A 27,043-nucleotide genomic window follows, 5' to 3' on the forward strand; every position below is an offset into this window, starting at 1 on the left:
TGCTGCTGCTGCTGAGTGTTTGAAAACCAGCTGGATGTGGAGAAACTGGTCAGAGCTGCGAGAACCGCTGTCATGGCTTGTGGACTGCGATACCCGGGGAAGGTGGTCATAGTGACAGGGGGCACCAGGGGGATCGGAGAAGGAATCCTGAGAGCCTTCGGTGAGGAGGAGGAGGAGGAGGAGGAAAGGGGAGAGGATTGGGGGAAGGAGGAGGGGAATACTGGGCTTCAGACCTTTGGGAAACCTACCTGAAAGTCTTGGCGTCCCCCAGTCTAGATGCTGTGGGGCAGGAGTAGCTGGCTAAAAGCACTCTGTACATGTGCAGAGGCAATAGTGTCTGGGGTGGTGGTCGATATCCCCCAGTCTAGATGTGCTGAGGCAGGGAAAGCTGGCTAAAAGCACTCTATACATGCTCAGAGACAAACCTATGAGAAGCTAGCCTGAAAATCTTGGAGTCCCCCAGTTTAATTTGTTGGGGCAGGAAAAACTGGCTAAAAGCACTTTGTACATGCTCAGAGACAAAAGTGTCTGGAGCATATCTCTGATGTCTTGCCAGTAGGGTGACCAGATGTCCTAACTGCAAAGTAGGACAAGGCATTTTGGAATTCCTCCTGGACGGAAGGTTGAAATGTAGGGCAAGTCCTGGAAAAGGAGGACATCTAGTCACCCTGCTTGCCATCATTTGTCGTCTTGAAGCCACTTCAGCAGATGTGTCATTCATCCAAAAATGTTATTCCATCATAAATTTGTTGAGACTTGAAGAGGGAGGACTCTCCCTTCAATAATTTTGTCTTTATTGTACAATGTTTCAGTGCTGAGCTAGAAACTACAGATTGGAATCAGGAACTGTGTTGTGAGTGTGAACGCTGCTTTAAGGGGAGGAAAAAAGATGAGAAGAGGAAGTGGGTTTTGGAGACTTATGCACCACTGTGTTGTGTGTTTTCAACTTGTTTCTGACTTATGGTGACCCTAAGACAAGCCTATCATGGGATTTTCTTGGCAAGATTTGTTCAGAGGAGGTTTGTAATTGCCATCCTTTGAGGCTGAGAGCGTGTGACTTGCGCAAGGTGACCCAGTGGGTTTCATGGCCAAGCTGGGAATCGAACCCTGGCCTCTGGAGATCCACATATCCCCCATCCATGAACATCTGTGGGAATTATGTGGTCCTGCAGCTGTTGTTGAACTGCCCCTCCTAACATGCCTCACAATTTACTCTGCTGGCTAGGGCTGCTGGGAGTTGCAGTTCAATGACATTTGGAGGGCCATACAATTTCTTTCCCCTGTTTGATCTGTATGTGGATAGAGGAACAAGTATAGTGGAGAACACTGACTGTGAGGCTGAAGAGCATGCTGTGAACACAAAATGTTGTTGCTAGGTAAACACAGCCCATTCCTCTGAAATTTGTACCTTTTAGAAATGTCAACTGTTGTGCAATTCTAGGTAGGCTTTGTCCTACCTACTTCTTGTATACAATCACTTTATGCAGAGTCAGAATGCCGTTCTTTTCAAAGATTAACCAGAACCACACATAGTTTGTGCGTAGTGAAATGGAGCAAGCACCAGAAAGTTGTGGACTATTCTTCTGTTGCACTTTCTCTGTTGTGAGTGTATCTGACTTCCTGTGTCCTGTTGTCGTTGTTGTGTGCCTTCAAGCTGTTTCTGGCTTATGGCGACCCTAGCAGCTCAGCCATGGAAAACCATTGGGTGACCTTGGGCAAGTCACACTCTCTCAGCCTCAGAGGATGGCAATGGTAGCCCCCCTCTGAAGAAACTTGCCAAGAAACTCCTGCAGTAGAGATGCCCTAAGTCAGAAACGACTTGAAGACACAAAGCAACAACACAATAAGCAAACCTATCTTCTTAGGGGCTTGCCATTGCCATCCTTGCCCAGGGACCCCCAGTGGGTTTCCATGGCTGAGCCAGGATTTGAACCCTGGTCTCCAGAGTCATAGCCCCATGCTCGAACCATTGGGCCACACTGGCTCTCTCTGTGGCTTGCCCAGTATATATATATTTAACACACCAACCCTATTCTGAAAACCACTGATTTGTATGTTAGAAATGATAGGATTTCTTTACCAAGTTGACCACTGCAGAGTATTTGCCACCCTCTTTTCATTGTGTGGCAATAGATGGTGGTAGAGGAATACGCGCCGAAATTAATTTCGTAACCCGAAAAATCTTTCGTAACCCGGAACAGTTTTTTCCAATGTAACTTTTTCGTACCCCGGAAATTTCGTAACGCGGTGAATTCGTATCCCGGGGTACCACTGTATATGTTTCCAAAGAGACATTTTTGTGTTGTCACAGTTTTATTTTTTCCAGTTTAACTGATCTGGCCTGGAATGAAACTGCTGTGCTGTGGTTAGACAGATGGGAGTTATTCGTTTGTATTTTAATTTCATTTTTAGGCATTGGTCAGCAAGAAAAAACTATTTATTCAGCATAGCCAGTGGTGGGAAATTTTGGGAGGTGCAGTTTAACAGCCACATGATTCCCATCCCATCCTCCCTGAACCTGGCATTCTGCAGATGTGTTGGTCTGCAGATTCCATCACTCCTTGCCAACATGAGATCTGGGCAAGCACAACTGAGCCCCAGATTGGGGAAGGCTGGTTGGTCTTGAGATGAGATAACTGATGGTAGTATAATTCAAGTTCTTTTATTTTGAATCTGTTGCATTAGATTTTGCTTGGCATTCATTTCCCCTCTTTGCTTTCCTTCCCAGTTTTCCAAGGAGCCAAAGTGGTTTTCTGTGCACCAGGATCTGAAGGTGAGATGATTTCTCTCCATACCCTATTAGAGAGTCTGTTCTCTAACCTGTTCACAAAGTTTCTATCTTAGGCTGGTTAATCTAAAGTGCTTTCTACACCATGGAGCTGTAATCATCCCTCCCTGAATGTCCCTGATCTACGTTTCTGCGAAGCATTTCCCCAAATGCTCCCATCGTTCCTGATCATTGGTCATGCTGGTGGAGGCTGATAGAACTTGGAGTCCAAGAACATCTGGAACACCATCAGTTCTCCAGTTTTGATATAGACAGATGAAAGTCAAAATCAGTGAATTTTTTGGTCCAATTTGAGGTGCTGCTAAGGGGAGAGATGGAAGGATGAGAAAGCTGTATGGGTTGAATAACTGCTGCTGTACCAGAAGAGACATATCAGACAGAAGTGGTATCCCAATTCCCATCATGCGTGCTTTACTGCAAAAGCAATTTTTACACTGCATTTCAAATGGCCTTTTTTCTCTCCCCTTTATCTCTGAAAATTGTATTCAGTTGTCTCCTGAATCTTAGGGGTCCCATGGACTAGAAACTTGAGCTGGGATTTAAACCGGGCCCATTTCATGTCTACCACAATAATATTTTGAGCCTTTCTTTTTTCACTTGTTCCAATCTAAGCCAGTCTCTACTCCCACCACTAGGTGGAACTGCTTCCCTGTATTTTTCTGCTATTTTTCTCGAATCCTGGGGTTTGTAGTTGGGAAAGAGACTTATTCTCTGCTAGAGAGTTCTAGTCAACTCTTTTACACTATAGCACTAGAACTCTCTAGCACAGAATTCTAAATACCTCACCAAGCTACAAGTCCCAGCATTACATAGTACAGAGCTATGGTAATTAAAATGGTATCAAATTACTATGACTGTGCAGTGTGGATAAACCCTAAGAAAAAAGTGGGAAGCATGTGGCCCTTTAGCTATTTATTGCTAAACTGCAACTCCCAGTATTCCTGGCCAGTAGCTGTGCTGGCTGGGGCTGCTGGGTCTTGCAGTCAAGCAGCATTTGGAGGCTGTATGATTTGTATCCCATCCTTGGAAGATGTTCTGCAGATGGCGGGAACTTGGTGGGAAATGTGGGTTAATTTTAGCATAAAGCATAGGTGTGGGAATCTGTTCCCTCTGTGTCCAGTTTTTGACCATATCATGGAATGTGTGCAGCTTCAAATCTTCATCCTATTGGTTAATCTTAGCTAAAGAAGATCCATGGAATCAATTGTTGAAATCTGGGGTGGATAGGGAAACTCAGGAATCCAGGTAGAACATTGGTTGGATCCACCTGGCCTGCATGCATGTGACAAAGACTGTGAGTAAGAGAGATGTCTCCCAAATTAGGATGTGGCTTGTCTCTCATTCCTTTTGCAAGGCAGGTGTCAGGAGTGGGTATCTGTGGACACTTGGAAAGGCCCATACTATTGCATGGACTTCTTACATTCACCTTCTGGAGCCTTCTGGCCTGTTGCCTCGCTTCTTTAATAGAATCATAGATACAGTCACCTTCTGGAGCCTTCTGGCCTGTTGTCTCACTTCTTTAATAGAATCATAGATTTGGAAGAGACCACAAGGGCCGTCCAGTCCAACCCCTGATATACAGAAACACACAGTCAAATCACCCCCAATAGATGGGTGTGCAGCCTCTGTTTAAACCCCCCCCCCCCCCCCGAAAGATAGAGACTGCCACACTCTGAGGGAATGTGTTCCACTATCAAACAGCTCTTACTGTCAGGAAGTTCCTTCTAATGTTGAAGTGGAATCTCTTTTCCTGGAGTTTGAATCCATTGCTCTGAGTACTATTGTCTGGAGCTCCAGAAAACAAACTTGCTCCATCCTCAATATGGCATCCCTTCAAATATTTAAACAGGGCTATCATGTCACCCTTTAAATCTTCTCTTCTCTAGGCTAAACATACCCAGCTCCCTAAGGTGCTCTTCATAGGACATGGTTTCTAGACCCATCACCACTTTGTTTGCCTGCCTCTGACATGCTCCAGCTTCTCAACATCCTTCTAGTATTGTAGTGCCCAGAACTGGATGGAGAATTCCAGGTGAGGCCTGACCAAAGCTGAGTAGAGTGGCAGTATTACTCCCCTTGATCTAGACACTATACTTCTGTTGATGCACCCTAGAATCGCTTTGCTTTTTTTTGCTACCGCATCACACTATTGGCTTATGTTCAACTTGTTGTCTACTAGGACTTCTGGATCTCTTTCACATATACATAGATTCCCATATCTTTATGCTAAGATTAATCTTGGTGTTCTTCACCTGTCCTCCTTGAGGATACAATCCATTGGCAGGAGTGAGGAAGCATAACAGCATCCATCCATAATGTTGCATTCTCCCTCAGAGCAGTTGAACAGATGCAGTCCAGAGAAAACGAACTGGCCATGAGGGCAGAAATGGAAAGGAAGCAGGGACAAGACCCACTGTCTTGCTTGGCAGTGCCACTTCAGAATCTGGAGCTGGTCCAACCGTAAGATCTCCTCATGGACTCTGCAACTGTCTTTGCAGGGGAAAGAGGGATGGCTCTTCAGAAGGAACTGGAAGATTCTGGGGCCCCGGGAGAAGCTCACTTTCAAGTCTGCGATGTTCGCTATGAAACAGACATTCAGGTAGGCAGACAGGAAACAGACATTAGAGGGAAGAAGGGTGCTGATTTGAGGGGGCTTCTTTAGTGCTGCCAAAACCAGCTTTCCCCAGGCTTGAGCCCATTCTTAAAAGCTGGACTTGAAAAAGTTAGTTTTTGCGTGACAACTCCCAGAATCCTCCAGTGACCATGCTCCTTGAAGGATTCTGGAAGCTGAAGTATAGAAAAATAACATTTCCCAGCATAGCTGAAAACACTCCCTCATGTTCTGGGGATTGCTAACTGTGTGCATGATGCCACATCTTGTTTGACCCTCATAACCCAGTTTAGTAGTATGGCCTTCCTCAACATAGCACCCTCTGCATGAGTTAGGTTACTCTCCACCATCCCTGACTTACTCACCCTGGCTGGGGATGGTGGGAGCTGTAGTCTAACATATCTAGAAAGTGTGAAATTGTGGAAAGCTGTTCTGGCAGCTTTCAGATGTAAAATCACAGAAATTGGGCTTCATCTCTTGCTACGCTTCTCCTCTTTTCAAATATCTCCTTTTATATGTCCTGTCTCTTTCCACAGACTCTGGTTTCAGTGACCATTGACCTTTATGGACGTCTTGACTGCCTGGTGAACAATGCTGGAGGACGTGAGTCACTTCAGGGGAAGGGTTGGGAGAAGAATCAGGATGCCTTGTGTTTTAGATCTGGGGCCTTTGTGGGGGTTTTTAATGTGTAAAAGGCCAAGTCTAGGAGCTGTGGAGGAAATTCAGTTTTCAGGTTAGGTATTCACAAAAGGAAGAGGCCATCAGTAGTATTTATTTGACAATTAGTATACATATCCCTCTTTATTTATACAGCATCAACAATATTAATGGTGCTATATAAAATTAGAAGGAGAGGCGGCATGGTGGGGTGACGAGCATTGGACTATGACTCTAGAGACCAGGGTTTGAATCTTTGCTTGGCTAGGTGACCTTGGCAAATAATACTTTCTCAGTCTCAGAGGAAGGCACAGGCAACCCCTCTCTGAACAAATCTTGTCAAGAAAACCCTGTCATAGGTTTGCCTTAGGGTCGTCATAAGTTGAAAATGACTGGAAGGTGCACACAACAATGATAAAATTATGAGAGGACAGATCACTGCCTCTGGGGGCTTACACTTCAGAAATCCTTTGCAGATAGGAGAGTTGGAAGGGACTTCATGGGCCATTGAGTCCAACACCCTGCTCAGGGCTCTGATGATGATGACATCTGGAGATAAGGCTCTCCTGACAATTTGAGTGGCTGGGTAGGTTTAGGAAAAAGGACCTGTCCAAAAGGCATTTGGATTGCGATGCATGTAGGACTTTCAAGACCAAGCCAGCTGCATATCATTTTCTGAACTATTTTCAGTTGCAGCCCTATCTAAAATTTATTTCAGGATTCCAGTCTTCATCAATCTGAGCCCCTTCTGGTGCGTTGAATAGCAACTCCCATTATCCCTCAGCCACTGTGAAAATTTGTATAAAGTGCATGCAGTTGTGAGAGTTGCAGTCCAACACAACTAGAGGACTTAAGGTTGGGGAAAGCTGCAGTAATTCAGCCTAGAAATTACCAGGATATGAATCACTGCAACCCGTTAAATTTACTAAATATAAATGGTTAGATGCATATTTGGTCATCTTTATGAGTAATAAAGTGATATGACTTAAGTAAATCATGATTAAGTCCTATTGTCATGATTTATGTGGAAGGGCAGCTATGAAAGAACTAGATAAATCCCTCAAGTATAAAGATATATTGTTACATACCAATGTCAGGATTGTCCATGCCATGGTTTTTTCTTTTTCTGTGTATGGTTGGGACAACCAGGCAGTGAAGAAAATTGAAAGGAAGAGAATCAAGATAGCTGGAATGTGGTGCTGCAGAAGACATCTATGATTATCATAGACCACCAGAAAGGCACATAAGAGGTTCTGAGAGCAAATCAAGCCTGTGAACCCTCACTAGAAGCTAAAATAACTAAACTGAGGCTATTATACTTTGGATATATCATGAGATAATCCTTAGATCCTTAGAAATGTTGATACTTGGTAAAGTGGGAGGCAATTGGAAAAGAGGAAGACTGCACACTACAGGTAGATACACTCTATCAAAGAAGCCACAGCTCAGAGCTTGCAAGACTTGAGCAGAGTTATTGGCAACAAGAGGTCTTGAACATCTCTTGTTTATAGGGTCACAGTAAGTCAAAGCCAATTTGACATCAGTTAATGGTAACAACAGAGTCCTCTTGATTTTGAGGGGTGTACTCTACATATGATTACATTTGGATCCAGCTCAGTAGTAGTAGTAGTAGTAGTAATAATAATAATAATAATAATAATAATGTTTTCAGTTACTGTAATTGTTCATTACCATGTTTTAAACTGTCATTGTAGATTTATCTATGGTTTCTGCTGATGTATGATAGAACAGAAACACATGAATGAGGCTGACAAAGTTGATTTTACTTCAATTTTTTTGTTTTATTCATAAATTGATCTGGTTACATGTGCATTTTTTGTCTTGGAGCAAAGGATAATTTAATCTTTCAGATGCTATTGGACTTAAACCTCTCCTTAGGCTATGCTGGCTGGGACTAATGGGAGTTACAGTGTAACAATACCAGAGGACTGCCAGTTGCCCACTCCTGGTTTAAATGCAGTATTTTAATTTTTTTTCAAAAAATAAAAATAAGCAGATAGCCTGGGACTTGTTAAGGATCTTACCTCTTCTGAAATGCTTCTTTGGATGAACTATCTACACTTCTGAACTCTTGCAAACCTGAAACCTGTTCTCTTGATCCAATTCCTACTCAGCATTCCTACTGCAGCCATTCACTCAAAACCACAAGGTTGCGAGTTCAAGACCAGCAAAAGGGCCCAAGCTCGACTCAGGCTTGCATCCTTCCGAGGAGGGAGCTAAAATGAGTACCCAGACTGTTGGGGGCAAATTAGCTTACTTGCTGTTCACCGCTATGATCTTTGGAATAGCGGTATATAAATAAAACAAATTATTATTAATTATTATCTTCTAATTTCCTTAGCTCCCTCTTTTCTGCCCTCGCTTCTCCACATCTTCACTCTCTCTCTCTCTCTCTCTCTCTACAAGCTCCTTCCCGTCGGACTTCAAACATGCTCTCATTTCCCCAATTCTGAAAAAACCTTATCTTGACCCCTCCTCTCTGTCTAGCTATCGTCCGATTTCTCTTCTTCCCTTTCTTTCTAAGGTTTTGGAACGGGTTGTCTATTCGCGCTGTCTTGAGTTTCTTGAAGCCAATTCCATCCTCGATCCTTTCCAGTCTGGCTTCCGCCCAAGGCATTCTACAGAGACAGCTCTCACTAAGATCTCGAATGACCTTTTACAGGCCAAGGCTAATGGCCTTTACTCTGTTCTCATCCTTCTTGATCTGTCTGCAGCCTTTGACACCGTTGATCACTGTCTCCTAGTTGACATACTCTCTGACCTTGGGTTCTCAGACTCTGTTCTCGACTGGTTTCAATCTTATTTGTCTGGCATATCTTTTGCAGTGGTCACAGGTGGTCAGACTTCTTCTCCTGTTCCCTTATCTGTTGGAGTTCCCCAGGGCTATGTTCTGGGTCCCCTTCTGTTTTCTCTCTACACACTGTCCTTAGGTAAACTCATTAGCTCTTTTGGTTTTTCCTACCATCTGTACGCCAATGACACCCAGTTGTATCTTTCCACCCCTGACCTTTCTCCAAGGCTTGAACAGCAAGTCTCGTCTTGTCTCACAGCTGTCTCGCAGTGGATGCGCCATCGGCGTTTGAAGCTCAACATGTCCAAGACGGAGCTTCTTGTCTTTCCTTCTAAGTCCACCCTTCAACACTCCTTTTCTGTCTCTGAAATGCTTCTTTGGATGAACTATCTACACTTCTGAACTCTTGCAAACCTGAAACCTGTTCTCTTGATCCACTAGGGCCCTCCGTTCTGGTAGTCGATGTCTGCTGTCCCAGCCCAGGATTTTCTCTGCCCCATCTCGGATTCACCCCTTTTCACTCGCTGCCCCTCACTCCTGGAACCTGCGAGCAAGAGCCATCACTTCTTTAACCAGCTTCAAAACGGAGCTGAAGACCATCCTGTTCAGAGAAGCATTCCCAGCCATTGCATAATTGTCACTTGCTATTTGATGTTCTTTTGTTGTGTTTTATTGAATCATTTCCTGTATTGCTATGTATTTTATATGTATTATCCTACTAGAGAGGCCCCTTCCCCACCACCCCTCCCTTTGTGCCATGTCTTTTTAGATTGTAAGCCTGAGGGCAGGGAACTGTCCAATTAAAAAGATTGTATGTACAGCACTGTGTAAATTTACAGCGCTTTATAAATAAAGGTTAATAATAATAATAATAAATAATGAAATTGTCTCCCTTCTTAAATCCATCCACAAACAGATCCTCCTTACCAAAAAATAGATGATGTGACTGCAGAAGAATTCCATAGCCTCCTGGACCTCAATGTTGTTAGCGGTTTCTTAATGGCCAAGGTAAGTGATACCATGAAATTGACAGGAAGCTGCTTTATACCACATTAGGCCTTTGATCCCTCTAGCTTAGTGATGGGAGCCATGTAGCTATCCAGGAGTTTGTGGACTGCACCTTCCAGCAGCCCTTAGCCAGCATAGCCAATGGAAAGGAATTTTCAGAATTGCACTCCAACATCCAGTGTAATTTCTTTCTTTCATCCATCCTTAATCAAGCTAGATGTGTTGGACAGGTCTACAGTTGCCATCACCTGGACAGGTGAGGAAGATGGGAATTGTTGCCCAGCATATCAAGAAGTCACCAGACTGGGGAAGGCACAACTACCAGTAGTAACGCTGCAGGGGTCAGATGGGCCACAGTTTATAGAATCCCTCATAAGCACAGCCATTGGGCATGCTGGCTGGGGGGATTCTTAAGATTTGTAGTCCAAAAACATACCCTTTTCTACACTGTATATTGGCTTCCTCTCGAGATGTAAGGCAGAGGATGGGATGGGAAATGAAATGTTCTGGTATAAAACTTGGTGTAGGAAATTTATGAGTAGATATCAATTTTCTGCAGCATGGTTAGCATGAGGAGTTACTTTTTTGGATGACAGTGCCTAGAATCTCTCAGCCAATATGATCACTGCCCATGGGGCCATTCATACTACACAATTATAGCACCATTATTCCACTCTAACTGCAATGGTTCCATCCTGTAGTTTGTAGCCTGCTGAGACAGTAGAGCTTTCTGGCTGAGAAATCTAAATGCCTTTCCCTACACTGCAAATCCCAGGATTCCATAGGATGCAACCATAATAGCACTGTACTTTAAAAAACCCAAAGCAGCTTTTCTGAGCTCATGCTTTGCAGGCAATGGTTCCAGGTTTAATACCTGGTTGGTTCTGTTAACCTGTGCATCTAAGGCTGGTAATAAGGACGGTCTTGGTGAGCAGTTGCCAGTCAAAGTAGAAATACTCAGCTAGAGGGCCAGCTCAAGTCATTTCCCTTTTCTGTAGGGTTGCAGCAAATAGAACCTCTCCTACACATCCATTTAAAGGTGTATAGTAGCCAAAGAGAACCAAGTCATCTGGGCACCTACAGGCATCTCCCTGCAATCACCTCCCCACAAAATACAAAGCGAATAACTAACATCTGTGAAATAAATAGAAGAGCATGACACCCCAAACCTCACTCTGCCTAATAATAGGGCTGGTAGAGCTACAGATGAACCTGCTTCAAATGTTGATATATTCTTCTTCTATCTCAGTTTCTCTTCATTTCTCTTCTCACAGTACTCTTTGCCTCACCTCCGGAAAACAAAAGGGAACATCATTAACATCTCCAGCCTTGTCGGTTTTATGGGACAAAAGGACGCTGTGACTTATGTCACAACCAAGGTAGTCTGGAGCAATGGATACCTGACCTCCTGGGATATATTCTTTATTTCCTTCTTGACTGTTTTTAAATGGGCCAAATGGTTTTTAACCAGCTTTGAATTGAATGTAGATCTTTCTTTTATACTGCAATTTTTAAAATAGTGATGTGGCTATTTTAAACGTTTTATGCAAAGGGATCTTGTAGTAGTGTTGAGACCAACCCAGAGAAAGAAAGCTTTGCTTATGCTACCAACTTCTTTCTTTCTCTCAGTTAATCTCAAAGATACTACAAGATCCCTGTGCATACTAAACCAGACTAATATGGCTATATTGTTAAATATTTTATGTTAGTTTTAATTAGCTCTATTTTATATTTTACTGTTTCAGTGTTTTGCCCAATGAACTGCTTCATAAGAGGTTCTGCCTTAAAAGGCGATATAGAAATATTTCAAATACAAGTGTAATAAAATAAACCCTTCAACTTGTAGGGTGCTGTTACTGCAATGACAAAAGCTATAGCCATCGACGAGAGCAAATATGATGTCCGAGTCAACAGGTAAGGCTATTGCTGTTGTTAATAGAGGGCTATCAACAGTACTAGGTTAACAGACAGTGTTTCTGTGATCAATAATCTTTTGAGAATGCAAAACAGGTGTATCCTTTTTCTTTTCCTTGAAATGTACTAAGACAATGTTACTTGTCCCTAAAGCAGTAGTTCACACCTTTTGTTCTTCATCTCTCTGTGTCTATTTCTATTGTCCATGTGAGTTGATGTTTGTGGGATTTGTAGTTCCAAACATCAGGAAGATTGAAGGTTGAAAACTACTGTCCCCAAATAGCTCTGAGGGCAGATATAGCCCACAAATCTGTTTTTACAGTCTTCGGGTCACCCAAGACTGTCCTTATTATTCTCCCCCAAGGAAAAAATTACCCTTCCTGGAAACCTCCAGAAGCAGACATTCACCTTTTAAATAACTTGCAATGAGCTTTTGCACTGTTTAACATTACGTCCTCCTGTTTTTAAAGCCAGAAGTGAACTTCTGTTGTTGTTTTTTTCTTTTTGGGAAGGAGGATTTTTGATAGTCTTTGCAGAATCACAAAAGCTCCTAGGGCAGAAATTTGTCCCCTGGGCCCACTTGCTGTTGCATGTCCTGCTCTAAAGCATCTGTGAACACTGCAATTTTATGGACACATAGCTAGAGGTAAGTCCCACTGGACCTAGCAGCACTAAGTTCTCAATACACATGTATAGGATTGTGCTGTAATTGAATTCCAAATCACCAGACAGCAGTAACCTGTTTATGTGTTAGCCTGCTTGTGTGAATGCTAATGGACATAGACACTAGCCTTCCAATCAATATTCCTGTTTTTGCTCTTCCTAGTGAAAACATAACTAAACTGGCCTTCCTCAACTGAGTGCACTTTATTATATGTGTCAGACTACTGACAACATCCATGTTCAGTGGGGAGGATAGAATTTATAGTTCAACATATCTGGAAGGTGCTGGGTTGGGTTAGGTCTGAGTTAAACAAAGAACTGAGAGACAAATGGCAAAACTAAGAACATCAGCAGAAAAGAAAGAAGCACCCATGAAATTAGCCATTTTGTTACTTGTTTATACTGCAGCTCCCAAAATACTGAATTCCATCAGGTAGGGGATTCAGGGAATTGTAGTCCAAAAAGTAACTTGCTGGGGCTTTGTCCTGGTCTAAGATGAACCTTCTGCTAAAGATTTTAGAAAGCAGGGAGATTGATCCTGGAGAAGGCACTACTTTTGATAGTCGGATTCTAAATCTTTAAATACTATAAATATTATCACCAGCACTTTGCACCTGAAAGCAGATTTCCACTGCTATTCTTTCTGGGAAACTGCATGCTCCCAGTTATAGTTCAGCAGTTGGTTACCACATTATGGATCAGTTGAATTTGCCAGACATGTTTTGAAGTCTACACTATATAGAATTTGTTGCAGTAGTCCAGTTATGATATAGCTCAGATCTTTGTTATGGTTCGCTGCCAGTTCAGCATTATCCGAAGACCTGATGTTTCTGGGCCAAAATATGAGACCTAGGAACAGACCCAGTGATGTCAATAAGGATTTCTGCATTAAGTATCAACCACAATTGTTCATAGCTGTCGTTGAAACACACACATACACACACACACACACACAGAGAGAGAGAGAGAGAGAAATGGATTGGGGAACATATTTTCCTTTTTGGAAATTAAGATAGCTAAAAGGACTAACGTGAAATGATCAAGCTGAAATGAATGGATTATTTGTTCCCACTTAGTTAAGGAGATTGAATAAGGAGCACTTAATCCAGTTTCCCTGATTCTAGCCAGAAGATAGATGCAGAGCAAAAACAAGGACTGAGAGGGAAGGAGGAAGCTACGTAAGTAAATAGATAGACCCTCCTGGAGAATCTTTGCAAGTTGCAGCAAGAAATCAATCAATCCATACAAATTATATCAAGCTAGTGCTTCAGTAGGTGTGCTGAAGGTTTGCTCACTGCCCTATCTTCTTGCCCAGAGTTGAGTCCACCAAAATTGGAAAATTTGAAACCCTCATTTTCTACTTGAAGAAAACTCACAAAAACTGAAAACCGCAATCATAATTTCCATGACAAGTTTCAAGAAATGGCATTGCTGGTGTGTAGCTTACTTCAGCAGTTGGAATATTTTGGCTCACCAAATGTTTTCAGCTTCAAATCCAAGAACCCACAGGCAGCATGGCCAGTGGTAGAAAACTGAAATATCTGGAGAGCCAAATGCATCCAAACCGAGTTTCATTTTGGCAGCAAATCCAAGGTATTTCAAGAAAATATGCATCGGATTTCTGTGTGCATGAATCACGCGGGATTTCTGTGTGCATGAATTTTAACAGGTAACATATGTAACAATTCTATGTGTGTGTTGTGCTTCTAAAAATAACAAAAAAGACAACTTTACTCAAAATTAATTCATCATATGGGAATAGATTTGCTTATTTTTCTTTGATGCCTCCTCCAAATCTGTTTTCTTGGCTTTAAAAACAAAAATCCAAATAATTTGAATTTTAGCATCTCACCTGGCAATATCTGGACTCCAATGTGGCAAAGGCTTGCAAATGAGTCAGGAAATACAGAGGAAGCGATCCAAGAAGGCAAAGATGCTCAGGCAAGTGTATTATGGGAGAACAGGCCTGGTACTATAGGACAATATGGGTTTTAGTTTGTACAGGGAACTAGTGAGGAGGAGTGTGTATACAACCACTAAAAATACCACAAAAATTCTGCATGCATGAGGACAATGTAGATTCTACAATCTGTGCATAATATGCAACTTTTAATTAGTTTGCATATCTTAGCTATTTTTGAATAGATGTTTCTTCTGTTTTCATTTGAATGGCAAAGGTGCTTTGGATGGCATCTGAATACAAGCATTGGAAATCCTTTTGAAGCTGTGCTTCTAGCCTCTGAGACCTCAAAAGCTTATCTTACAGCCTTAGGGATTTGAAACTTTCTGGGTGTTGTTTATTTTAATTGAAAACAAAGACTTGGGTAAAACAACAACAACCTAAAATGGAATAGAGATGTGTGTGTAAATTCATGAGATAAGCATAGAGTACTGATTTGCATCACTCTCTTTCTTTTCTTTTATGTCCATAGCTTCTGGGACGACTGGGGACGCCCGCAGAGTGTGCAGCGGCTGCTCTATACCTTGCTGCAGATGCTACTTTTTGCACTGGAATGGACCTTGTACTCAGTGGTGGAGCTGAGCTTGACTATGGGCAGAAGAGACAACCTGCTACCAGTTGTGACATTAAAAACTAGTGGAGTCCACCAGAATAAGAGGACTGCAGTGGCTGCAATAAGGTGGGGTGGGAAAAACTGTTTGGGACTGATTTCCATCCGGGCAGAGGAGTACCTCACAACAGGCACTTGCATTCATCTGTGCAGCCCACACAGTAAAGTAGAGGTGGAATTCATGCAACCTTCCATATGTTTGTTGGACTCTGATTCCCTGCAGCAAGGGAGAGACCGTTGGGAATTGCAGTCCAACAACATCTGGAGGGCCACTCCCATACCTTCAGTAAACAATCCTGGGGAACTTCATAGCCATAATAAATTTTAATATGCTGCAGAGTTAAAGAAGATGCTTTACTCTAGACACTCTTATCTGTTTTTGACAACTGTGTCACAGACAGAATAACAACAGGTACAGCTTTTCCAATATCTGCATTACCTTATAAGACAGGGCTAAAAAACCTTTGATTATCTAGATGAAATGCTACTCCCATCATTCACTTAATCAGGCTAACTGGGGTGATGGGAAATGTAATTCAATATTTTCTGAAGAACCATGAGTTCTGAAGAACCATAGCTCTGTTGGTAACAGTTGAGTAGCAAGCAGAAAGGCTACAGGCGAAGTTTCCCTAGTTCCTGCATTGCCATACAGGGAAAAAGTATTCTGGTTCAAAATGTTGCCAGTCATGGAAATATAGGCACAGGTACTTTGCCAGGCAAAAAGGTGGCAGCCCTGTCTTTAATGGTCTTTAGAGACCATTGAAAACAGGTTCTGCAGCTTAAGCCCTATCTCCAGTTAAGCCCTTGATAATGTCAGGGACCTGTTTTTCCTACACTTATGGTCAAGGTGAACTGGATGTTGACACAGAACATTTTTAAAAAAAGATTTGTTAAAAGGAAATGTTTAACTTTCACCTTCTGATCAGTGACCATGAAAGTATCAACTCACTGGATAAACAGGTTGCCTTAAGTTTTCTGTGCTTGACGCTTGTTAACTGTCATCAAGTCAACTTCAGCTTGGAGATCCTATGAATGACAGTCCTTCAAGTCACCCTATTATCAGAGGACCTGCTCAGGTCTTGACTCTAATGTCCAACAAAAATTATTTATATTTTAATTCTAACATTTCTATAAAAAACTTAGGTTGGCATATGTTGCTGGTTCCTCTCTACTTTTATCTTCACAACATCCTTTGAGTTAGGTTAGTGCAGGATCATCAGGTCTTGGGTGAGCAGGTGAATTTGGGTCTCCTTGTCACCAGTGACACATTGAATTAGCCATAACCAAACTTGGGTCTTCAAATCTTGTTCAACTACAACTCCTGTTGTCCTTGAGTAGTGGTCATGCTGGCTAGGGATGACAAGAGTTGTCATCTACTGGCATCTTGACACCCAAGGTGTCACCCAAGGTTCAGATAGGCTGCTGAATCACAGCACCATCCTGTTTCAGATTGAATTCACATTGAAACCCATCCTGATTCACTGTTCCTCTGGGGATGAACTTCATGGTCTCTCCCCTCCTTTACTGTTTATTTTATCTATAGCTCCTTTGCCTCTGTTGGTCTTGCTCCATCCCTTTTCAAATTGTGTCTGGATAGGCTGTTACTCATTGATAAAGGGTGTTCATGGCATGTTCAGGAATTAGGTTTGCCAATAGACCAGGACTGACTTGCTCCTATTCCAGAAATCAGCAGCCAAAACTTACTTCATGATTCTGAAGGAAGAATAGATATCTGCCGATGTCTGAGAAATGAGCTGCTAGGGTGGCCATATGGAAAAGAGAAAGAGTTCCTGCCCCTTTGAATCTGTCAGCCATCCAGTCCAAAGGTATGGGAACCCTTACCCTTTTTTACATCTGGCCATTGTTAAGGTCACAGCAATTGGTTAAAACAGGGGTGGGAAACTTCAGGCCCTGGTACTGAATCCAGCTATTGAGGTCCTGGAATTCTCCAGATGACCATTCTTCTCCTCTATGGCTGCATCCTCACTGCAGAAATAATCCTGTCTGACACCACTTTAACTGCTGTGGCTCAGTGCTTTGGGATTCTGAGAATTGTAGTTTGTTGTGGCACGAGCTCTCTGACAGAGAACGCTAAATGTCTGAGAGAACTACAGTTCCCAGAATTCCATAGCACTGAGCCATGGCAGTTAAAGTGGCCACAACTGGATTATACCTGCAGTGCAGATAGCTCCAAAGACACTCACATTTGGTAGTTTTCTGGCTTTTGCATGGCTTTCCCCTTCATTTGAAAATGTTGAAATGCCTCTCTCAACGCTTGATTACTCAGAGGTATTGCTTTAAATTCGGACATACAGGTATTTTGGGTCCCACTGTTTTGCCTCTTGTGGATAATCGTGATCATTCTGAATCTGAATTTGGCCCTTAGGCCAAAAGAGGTTTGCCATTTTTGCACTAAAAGGTTGTTAGTTCTGCCCAGAAGCAGCATGCTCTTCTCTTTTGTTTTTATTTTAGTATTCATATATCCTGGGGTTAAGCCCAGGCACTGAGAACTCGGAGACTGTAAATTATGGCCTGGATTGCTAGATAAATGGCTGTCCTGTAGCCAGCCCAGATGGCTTGGAGCTCAGTGGTAGGCCATCTATTTCCCCAAATAAACAGTTGCATTGTTCCCAGAAACCGCCGTGTTTTGGCACTTAACAAGGCTCTCTAACAGTCCCATGCGCCTTCTGAGTTCAGCCGCATCTCCTAGCCTGGAGGAGGACTTTACTGTAAACAGAATAATGTGCTATGAGGAGACCAGATGCAAAAGACATGTTGTGTTGTCTCCATGAAGTCCCAGGGATGGGTTAGGGGCTGCATTGTTCCCCCAAACAAAACTGCACCCACTCCCACAAACAAAAATGTCCCATTTCCCCATCAAAATGCTCCCATGTTCTTTTGGGACAATTTCGTGGCAGCAATTTCTCCATGTTTTGGGCTTCCCCTGAACTGTCCTAGACGCAATAGAGGCCATTTTGTTCAACAGCAAGCATATCCAGGATATGGCTTGTTGTAAAAAAGACCTCTTCTTGGGAGGGGGGTAAATTTAGCAAAACTGTCCCATCTCCTTCCTATTGGAAGGGGCAATTGAGTACTGAATTTAAGGATAATCCAAACAATGCAATTGAATAGGGCATTACTGATATTGTCATTTCTTTTGAAGGCATAAATGAAACTCTAATACTGGTTGGAGCCTTGGACTATGACTCGAAAACAGAGTTCTAATTCCTTCTCGGCCATGAAACCTACTGTGTGACCCTGGGCAAGTGACAGATTCTTGGACTCAGACGATCGCAATAGTAAAGCCCTCTGAAGAAACATATCAAGAAAACCCTGTGATAGGTTTGCTTTAGGGGCTCCATAAGTTGAAATGACTTGAAGGCACATGACAGCAAACAAAAATAAAAAAATTGGCAGGGGGGAATCCTGTAAGAGTCTGGAGGGCCTTTTGTTTTGCAGAGGGTTGGATAAGGTTTGGACTTTGGTCCTAAGGGGTGAGAGAAATTAATTTGAATCAAACACATAAAATTTAGTAAAAGAGTTAGAAGCACTTGGATACGGTTGAAAAACATGTATACTATATAATCAGTATATATCTAATGGAACAAAAGGGCTAAACTCTGTGACCTCAAAAGTTTTTTCCCCTTTAACTTTAGAGGTAAGGAAACCGCATAATTATGTAAATGCTTAGCCTTAAGGTCAAAAGCTGTGGCTCTTTAACTGAATAGAAATTTTATAAATGAAAACATAAGTTAGCAAAGGATAGACTAGTTTTGAGATAAACTTCTTAAATAAAAATATGTATCATGTCGACTTTGTAAAAAGTGTATTGAGCTAAGTTTCTAAATATATAGAACACTGTTATCTATTAATACATTGCTTAGCAAGAATAAGGGGGTTGGTTTATATCTTTGATAATAAGCAAGTTTTATATTCACTTATAAAGTATGCTGGGTTTAGATCATGAGCTGAATGAATAGTATCTTTTCCATGTCAATTACTAAAAGGGCTAAAATAGTGAACAAATCTTATATTAATAATGTAAACAAGTATACTAAGTCAAGAAGCATCAGAGAGAAATTCTTTGTCTGCATCTGGATTCATGGACAAATTTGAAAGAGGGAGGTAGACCAGTGCCTGGAACTACAGATAAAAAGTTTCATCCTCATTATTTGCCAGAAATATCATTTTTTTACTAGGGTGACTAAATGTTCAAACCAAAAATCTGACTGACCATGCCAAATGAAGGTTATGAATATTAGTAACACACCCATGAATCTATAATGACTAATTTAAATGGACATACATTATATGAAGTCGTATGAAGAAGGTGTGGAAAATACACATGTAAGGGGAGTTTCTAAAAGTTTGTACATCAGCCAATGAAAACTGAGATAAAGAAAATTACAGCAGAAAATGACTTACAACTATTGTGCAAAATTTGGGACAGGTGTGCCTACTTGCCCAAGACACCCCTTCTTGCAAGATTGTAATCAATAAATTGGAAATTGTTGCTTCACTTGTTTTGTCTTGATTAATTTGATTAGGTACTTTGATACGTAGAAATCGATACCTCACAACGGGGAGGGAAAATGACCTTTAAAATTAGTAGGGCAAAAGAAAAGATTATAGATAGATTATAAACTCGCCCATGGATCGCCATCAAAACAGATCATTTTAGACTGACACAATTGATATGTGATCTTGTTTTAAGTGTAACTGGATTGGTTTTGTAACTATATTTATTGATAACGGTGCCTGATTTATGCAATGAAAAATAATAACAACATATTTTTAAAAATAGCCTTGGGGACTACATGTAATGTGTACTTTCCCCATCCCTGGTGTAGGGCAAGGCATTTCTGCCTAAGCAGCTGTTTCCACCTGCTCCAGAGACAACTGCATCCCTGTGCTCTTGAGAAATAGCAGAATCAATCATCAGCATCCTGTGGAATAAAGAACTGCCTGTGAAACAAATCAATTTGCTCCCTTAATTACTTCTTTCAAGGTGTAACTAGAGGCCAATTACCTAAAATGCTGGAGCAATACATGATTAACTAAACTTTCTGTCAAGACTGGAGCAATACATGATTAAGTCCCAGGTGCACATTAGGAATTCTGGTTGCTGCTTCATGAAAAAAGGAAGATACAAGACACTCATGGGAGGCGTAGTGGTTTGAGTGTAGGACTAGGACCTTGGAGATGAGGATTCGATTCCCCACTCAGCCAAGGAACCTTGTTGGGTGACCTCCCTCAGAGTCTCCTTCCTTGGAGGTCTTTAAACAGGCTGGATGGCCATCTGTCAGGGATGGTTTGATTGTGAGTTCCTGCATGGCAGGGGGTGGACTGGATGGCCCTTGTGGTCTCTCCCAACTTTGTTTCTATGACCTTGGTTGAGGCACACCCTCTCAGCCCCAGAAAAGGTTCGCCTTAGGGTTGCAATAAGTTGAAAGGCAAAAAATAACAATGAGAGTGGGGAACTTTTCTTGTTGAATTTCTGCTTGAGAAAATATGCAGCAGTCCTGCCAGAAACCCTTATAAACTGCAACCTATCTATTGCCTTTCAAATTTCTAGATGGCTGCATTGTAATTACTTAGATGATTTGGATTTGCAAACAAGTTTTATTCTAATTTTATTCAGAAAGATACCAGACATTCTTATGTCCCAGGACTCAGGAAACTAAAGCAAATGTTCAGATAACATATCCATGGGGTGCCGTGTTGGCCATACAGTAAATTACAATAACATCCAAAATCTAGAAAACAGTGATTCCTTTATTGGGCCAACAAAAATGCACAATATACATGTTGCAAGCTTCAAAATATGTTGTCTTTCAATGTCAAACACAAGGAATTCTGGGAAACCTTGAGAAGCAAATACTTTCTACATGGTTTTTGAATTAATTTATTTTAATTCTAAAAAAAACCCTATATAAAGAAAATGCACGAACATCATTGACTATGCACACCCACCCATCAATATAAATTATAAACCATTTCCAGTGTGTTCAGAGTGCTTCCATTTCTCCTTTCAGTTGTTTTTGTAATAGCCCTGCAAGATGATCAATTTTTAGTATGAAGAGTTTAAGCTGGGATCTTACTGTCATTTGCTCTAGGAAATAGGTAGGCCAGAGGAATAAGAATTTATAATGTTGAATGTACAACTCTAATAGTCCCAGTAACTTTTGAATAAGGGCAGTCATCCTTTAAGATGAGGAAGAATTGTGATTGCAGTCAGCCTTCCATATCCATGGATTTTTGATCCACAAATTCAGTAATCCACAGCTTGAAAATACTCCTAAAAATATAAATTTCAAAAAATGAACTTGATTTTGTCATTCTATATAATGGACACCCTTTCACTATGCCCCTGTTTAATGGGACTTGAGCACCCGCAGATTTTGGTACCTACAGGGAATCTTGGAACCAAACCCCAACGGATACCAAGGGCCCACTGTATTCACAAATCCCTCTTTGTTTCTTTTTTCACAGACACGGAAGAAACTGAAACCCAATAGTACCCTGCCAAGGGCTAGCCAGTGTGTTTGCCGTTCTGTCAAGAAGACTGGAACTGGAAATTTTCAACTTAAGATTGTCACAGGCCAACACTGGACCAAACCTGTTTTGAGACTGAACTATCTAATTCGCACATGGAATCAATGGGAACATAGTTCAAAAGCTTTGAAAAAACTGTAAGGCCTGTATATCTAATGTGGCTGTATTTAATCCAGGGAGTTTTGTTTTTCCTTCATGCTTCCTTTCCATCTAAACACTGGATGTGTACATTTTTCCTTCTTATCCTTCCACATCCTAAGCTTTGGGGAGGGCTATAGATTTAAATAAATAACACACGCCCCAGATGACGTGGAAGGTGTCTGTGTGTTGTTCTCCTCTTATTATTGGCCATGTGCCTAGGCTGCTGTTAGCTGTGCATATGTAGAGCAAGCGAGAATACATGCTCCTCGATGGGTGTATGTGAAACTGCCATTCTTGCCATTGGTTGTGTTAGTGGGCGTGTGTGGGGAGGGTGGTTGTGATTGGCTCCAAGCCCCCCCCCCCCAAAAAAAAAACCTTACAATGCAAGCAGGTGCCAAGAATGACTACAGGGAGGGTGTGTTATTTCATTTTAAATACATAAGTACACACTGACTCATGCATGCCTTCAACACACTGAAGTAACCTCAACTCCTTGCCCCTTTTTATCCTCCTCCTTGTGCATTCATTTTTTCCTCATCTTTTTTTCTCATCCTTCCCATCTGCCTTTTTCCTAGACTGGAGGGGCTATTTCTGTTTGACAGTTTTTGTGGGTTTTTTGGGTCTATGTGGCCATGTTCTAGAAGAGTCTCTTCCTGACATTTCGCCAGCATCTGTGGCTGGCATCTTCAGAGAATGCTTGCCAGGAAAGGAGGGGTGTGTGTGTGTATGGCAGGCCTCAGGGTGGGAGCATATGCACAAGAGGATGAGTGTCTGCTCGACTAGTGCTCATTGTCTGCTGGGAAACCCCTGACCCTGGGAGATTTCCCATTTGCATTTGTTGAGTCTTCATCTTGCTGTCTTTCAGGACTGATAGCCAAACCTTGTTTACTTTAAGGGATTCCTCTGTCCTGTTGAAATTGTCCAAGTGTTTGTGGATTTCAATGGCTTCCCTGTGCATCCTGACATGGGAGTGGTTGCCATGGTCCTGAATTTCAGTCTTTTCAAACAGCATAGCCTCCCACCCTGAGGCCTGCCATTAGCAGTAGAACAATACACATGGAAATCATTGCTGCCTTCCTAGGGTCACAAAGGATATATACACCCAACTCTTTTCCAGGCAAGCATTCTCCGAAGATGCCAGCCACAGATGCTGACGAAACACCAGGAAGGAACTCTGTTAGAACATGGCCACGTAGCCTGAAAAACCCACCAAAAACGATGGATGCCGGCCATGAAACTAAGCCTTCGACTTCACATATTTCTATTTCAGTTTGCAAAGGGAACTAGTTGTAGCACTTCTGCCACTGCCTTCCCCTGAGGCTGAGAGAGTGTGACTTTGCCCAAGGAGCTGTAAAAAGGGAACACATGCTCCCCTCCTTAGCAGTGCTCTCCTTCCAGCATGGGACACTGGAGACACTGGAAAGAGGAGCCTAGGGGCTGTTCCTTGGCTGGCTTCCCAGCCCCAGCCTGCCTCCGCCTTTTCTCCTGAGTCCTGACTGAGAGCCCCAGGAGGACTGGGAAGGCAAAGAGAGGCGCGGCTGGAGGCGTGTCAGGGGCGGAACCTTTCTTGGCGGCTCCGGAGCCCCCTCTCGCCGGCCCCATTAGGCAGAAGCACCGCCGGCAGCATGGCAGCAGCGGCTACTGCAGCCCCTCGGAGGGTAAGTGGGATGGGAGCCGAAGGGGGACGGGGATAGGCAGCCATCTCTGCATTAAGAGGGAAGGGGCCACGTTTTCCAGGGAGGAGGCGGGGGTAGAGGGAGGGGTCCGTCTCATAAATAGCTCCGGGCGGAAACGTGAACCCCACATTTTTAAAGAGATCCCCCCATCTATTTTGTCCTTTCTAAAAGCATCCTCTGGCCTCCCTGGGTATATCCTCTCCCAAAGTTGTACAATCCAAAGCTATAGCCGTGTTCCTCAGTGTGTAGAGCAGTGGTCCCCAAACTGTACTCCCTAAGGGTTTTTTTTGGACTACAGCTCCCAGAATCCCAGACTGTTGGCCAACATGGCTGAGGCTTCTGGGAGCTGGAGTCCAAAATCTCTTAAAGGGGACAGTTTGGGGAACCACTGATGTAGGGAGACCTTGTAGCACCTCTGAGACTCATTGAAAGAAAGTTGGTAGCATGAGCTTTCCTAGGCGTAAGTCTACTTCCTCAGGTGCATTCAGTGAAGTAGACTTAAGGCTATTAAGCTCTCATGCTGCCAACTTCTTTCTTTCAGTTAGTCTCAAAGGTGCTACAAGATCTCTCTAGGTACTTATTCTACAGACTAACACGGCTATGTCTTTGAATTCTACAGCATTTGGAAAAGATCTCTCTACAGACTGAGTCCAAGCTTGATTTTCCTAGACAGAGTTACACCTGACATACTGAAGTTCCTCCTGGATGCAAGGCTGAAGTGTAGGACATGTCCTGGAAAGGGAGGACGTCTGGTCACTGTCACCAGAGTCATAGTCCAGTGCTCAAACTGCTATACAACACTGTCTCTCATCTTCTCCAGATTTTTTCCTAATTCCTTAAGAGGTACTGACTTCCTTACTACATCCTATATACTAGGATAGAAAGACAGCATGGTGCAGTGGTTTGAGTGTTGGAGTATGACTCTGGAGAACAGGGTTTAAATCTCCACTCGAGCACAGAAACCCACTGGGTAGCCTTGGGCAAGTCACACTCTCTCAGCCTTGGAGGAAGGCAAAGGCAACCCCCCCTCCCTGGACAAATCTTGCCAAGAAAACCCTGTGATAGGGTGGCCTTGGAGTCACCATAAGTCAAAACTGACTACTAGAAGGCAGACAACAACAGTACATAGGATATTTGTTGGCTTTCTCTCCCGCCTGGGAATCTAGGCTCTGATCCGCCTTCCTGACCCTGTTTGCCACATTGGAGAGGCATTCCCCAATTCTTACCATCACAACTTGACTCCCATGATGTAGCTGTATTTCTCCTCTCTCCAACAGAACCATTCTGAAAAACCTCCACTTCAGTGACATCCTGGAGTTATCTCTTGCATAAGATCACTTCTTGTTCAGCAGACAAGTCTGTTTTTTTCCTTTGGCCAGATAAATTCCCACCATGTTGTTCTCCAAAGTAATATCATTGCCAACCTGAGAGGGGATGAGAATTATTAGTGTTGCATCCCAAACCGTTACTTCAACTTACTGTATTTCTTTCCTTATGCAAAGGAATCTTGTAGCACCTTTGAGACTAACTGAATGAAAAGTAGAATTCAAAGACATAGCTGTGTTAGTCTGGGAAATGAATATGTAAAGAGATTTTGCAGCACCTTTGCGACTAATTGAAAAGTAGAAGTTGGTAGCATGAGCCTTCATAGACTTTGAGTCTGTGAAAGCCTACGGAAGCTCATGCTTGTTATTGTTGTTGTTGCATGCCTTCAAGTCATTTCCAACTTGTGGTGACCCTAAGGCAAACCTATCATAGGGTTTTCTTGGCAAGTTTCTTCATAGTGGGATTGCCATTGCCATCTTCTGAGGCTGAGGAAGTATGACTTGTTTGAGGTCATCCAGTGGATTTCATGGGCAAGCTGGGAATTGAACCCTGGTCTCCAGAGTCATAGTCCAACACTCAAACCACTATGCCACACTACTAATGTCTATATTTCTGATAGTCTCAAAGGTGCAGCAAGATTCCTTTGCATATTGAATGAGAGGGGTAGCATAACCTTTCAAAGACCTGGTCAACTTCCTCAGAGACACCACATTCCAACACTCCCTCCACCATTCATATGGTCATCCACCTACCCTGGCCTTAGGCAACATCTTTCCTCCTGCCTTTGTTCTTCAGAAACCATCGTTAAAACAGAACTTGTCACCTCATCCCATACCTGCAGTTTTTGTATTTCTATGACTATTCATATAGTCTGATTAGAAAGGTCTTTGCTGGGCAACGTTTCAGTTCATGCCTTTGAGGAAGTGGACCAAATTTAGGAAAGCTTACGCTACAACTTCCTGCATGGCAGGGAGATGGACTGGATTGCCCTTGTGGTCTGTACCATCTCTATGATTCTGTGAATTTCTTTTGACAGTTAATCTCAAAGGTGCTACAAGATCCCTTTGCGTACTGATCCTCCCTTGTCTTCTCCACTCCTGCCCCTATGCATGCTTTAAACTGTTTCCATTGGATTCACAGCAATTAAATAAAGATTATTTCCTCCTCAGGGTGTATTTTGAAAGTGCACTATCATCTTTTTCCTCTTAAGTGATTCTGAAAAAGTTCTTTTAGCTACTACTCCTCTCCTGTGACTTTATGAATGGAAGAAATTGAAATGTGAAGCCATGGGCTTAATGGAAAAAAACAGTTCCCTCCTGTTTTTTCCCGGGTTTCCACTTTTCTTGGTAATATTACCAAGAAGGTGGTCTTTGGAAGCAGGCAAAAGCATCTGAATTTAATTTGTGTCCTTAATTGTTGTGTTTCTAATGCTAGCAGTTCAGCAACACTTTAACAACTTTAACAAAACACTTCCCAGTACCTGGGCTTGGAACAGGGTTACAGAAGTTCACGTTTCCTTATGAGAAATTACCGATTCCATTCTTTGGACATATGGCGGCCCCACCTACTGAGGAAAGCAGGCGAGGGCACAGCCCAAAGGCATTCCTAAAGTAGAGGCTACCTTGTAAAAATGCTTCACACCAAACAGAAAAAAAGAATTGGAACCTCCATTCTGTCCTCCCTAACCAGACAGGATTGCTCTTAGGCTTTCTACTACCTTTAACCCTCCCATTACCACAGTGCAGTTCTCTGCCTTACATCTGGTTTTGGAGGGCCAAACAAATGCTTCCTTAAGCCCTATGTAAGACTCCATTTAAATGATCTTAAACTGAATGTTTACCCTTAGCATGTAGAAGGGATGGGGAATATGTAAATTTACAGTGCTTTATAAATAAAGGTTAATAATAATAATATGTGGCCCTTCAGGTGTAGCTGGACTGCAGTTCCACCAGTGCTAGCCAGGAGTAGGCAGCTGGGAGAGATGATGGGAGATGCAGTTCTAAAACCTCTGGAAGACCACCCATTCTCCAGCCCAGGCTTTTGCACTGTTGGTTCACTAGCTGACTTTCTGTCCCAATCCTGGAGCTGCCCTTCCTTTCAATGGTTCATTGGCAGCACACCTCCCACTTTCTTTATTTATATTGGCACAGGCTTCTTACCTTGAACACCGTGTTCTCTCTCTTCTGCTTCTCTTTAGTGGGTTTTTTTTTCCCTTTCTTTCTGACATACATCTTGTGGAGAACTGAAACTTCATGATTAATGTGACTGATTGTGTTTAGAGGTCTAGATTAGGTTTCTGCTGGAGAAAAGGAGAGTTATATT

The 27,043-nt window shown here is 42.6% G+C and overlaps 1 protein-coding gene and 1 long non-coding RNA gene across 4 annotated transcripts in view; one reads left to right on the forward strand and one right to left on the reverse strand.

Annotated features, from left to right (window-relative positions):
- Nucleotides 1-3: 3 nt before the first annotated feature.
- HSD17B14 (hydroxysteroid 17-beta dehydrogenase 14) lies at nt 4-21,872 on the forward strand. 2 transcript variants are annotated; one of them, XM_089481011.1, is made up of 10 exons: nt 4-160; nt 2,729-2,773; nt 5,287-5,387; nt 5,936-6,002; nt 9,785-9,876; nt 11,151-11,255; nt 11,723-11,790; nt 14,298-14,394; nt 14,886-15,092; nt 21,516-21,872. In XM_089481011.1, the coding sequence occupies exons 1-9, from the start codon at nt 73-75 to the stop codon at nt 15,048-15,050; spliced, it is 828 nt and encodes a 275-aa protein (XP_089337137.1). In that variant the 5' UTR covers nt 4-72; the 3' UTR covers nt 15,051-15,092; nt 21,516-21,872. The 2 variants fall into 2 exon arrangements, with proteins under 2 accessions (XP_089337137.1, XP_089337135.1); XM_089481009.1 differs by lacking the exon at nt 21,516-21,872 and adding an exon at nt 18,187-19,542.
- LOC149303644 (uncharacterized) overlaps nt 20,660-27,043 on the reverse strand; it is a 27,685-nt gene continuing 21,301 nt past the window's right edge. Inside the window, exons 2-4 of one of the 2 annotated variants that reach the window (XR_016272009.1) lie at nt 26,881-27,017; nt 24,622-24,819; nt 20,660-21,321 (exon numbers count right to left, since the gene is read on the reverse strand). This is a non-coding gene — a long non-coding RNA (uncharacterized LOC149303644). Of the gene's footprint in view, nt 21,322-24,621; nt 24,820-26,880; nt 27,021-27,043 lie in introns of both variants that reach the window. The other variant, XR_016272010.1, reaches the window with a different exon arrangement.

This window comes from Sceloporus occidentalis, unplaced genomic scaffold (assembly GCF_023333645.1).
Source record: "Sceloporus occidentalis isolate IW3139 unplaced genomic scaffold, rSceOcc1.0.p SCAF_14, whole genome shotgun sequence".
Taxonomy (NCBI): Eukaryota; Metazoa; Chordata; class Lepidosauria; order Squamata; family Phrynosomatidae; genus Sceloporus; species Sceloporus occidentalis.

Excerpts from the sequence above, each read along its gene's own strand:
- HSD17B14 (XM_089481011.1), top strand. The coding sequence starts at position 73 with ATGGCTTGTGGACTGCGATACCCGGGGAAGGTGGTCATAGTGACAGGG. Across the intron at positions 6,003-9,784 it reads GGTGAACAATGCTGGAGGAC|ATCCTCCTTACCAAAAAATA; the intron begins GTGAGTCACTTC and ends ATCCACAAACAG. Across the intron at positions 14,395-14,885 it reads AAGAAGGCAAAGATGCTCAG|CTTCTGGGACGACTGGGGAC; the intron begins GCAAGTGTATTA and ends TTATGTCCATAG.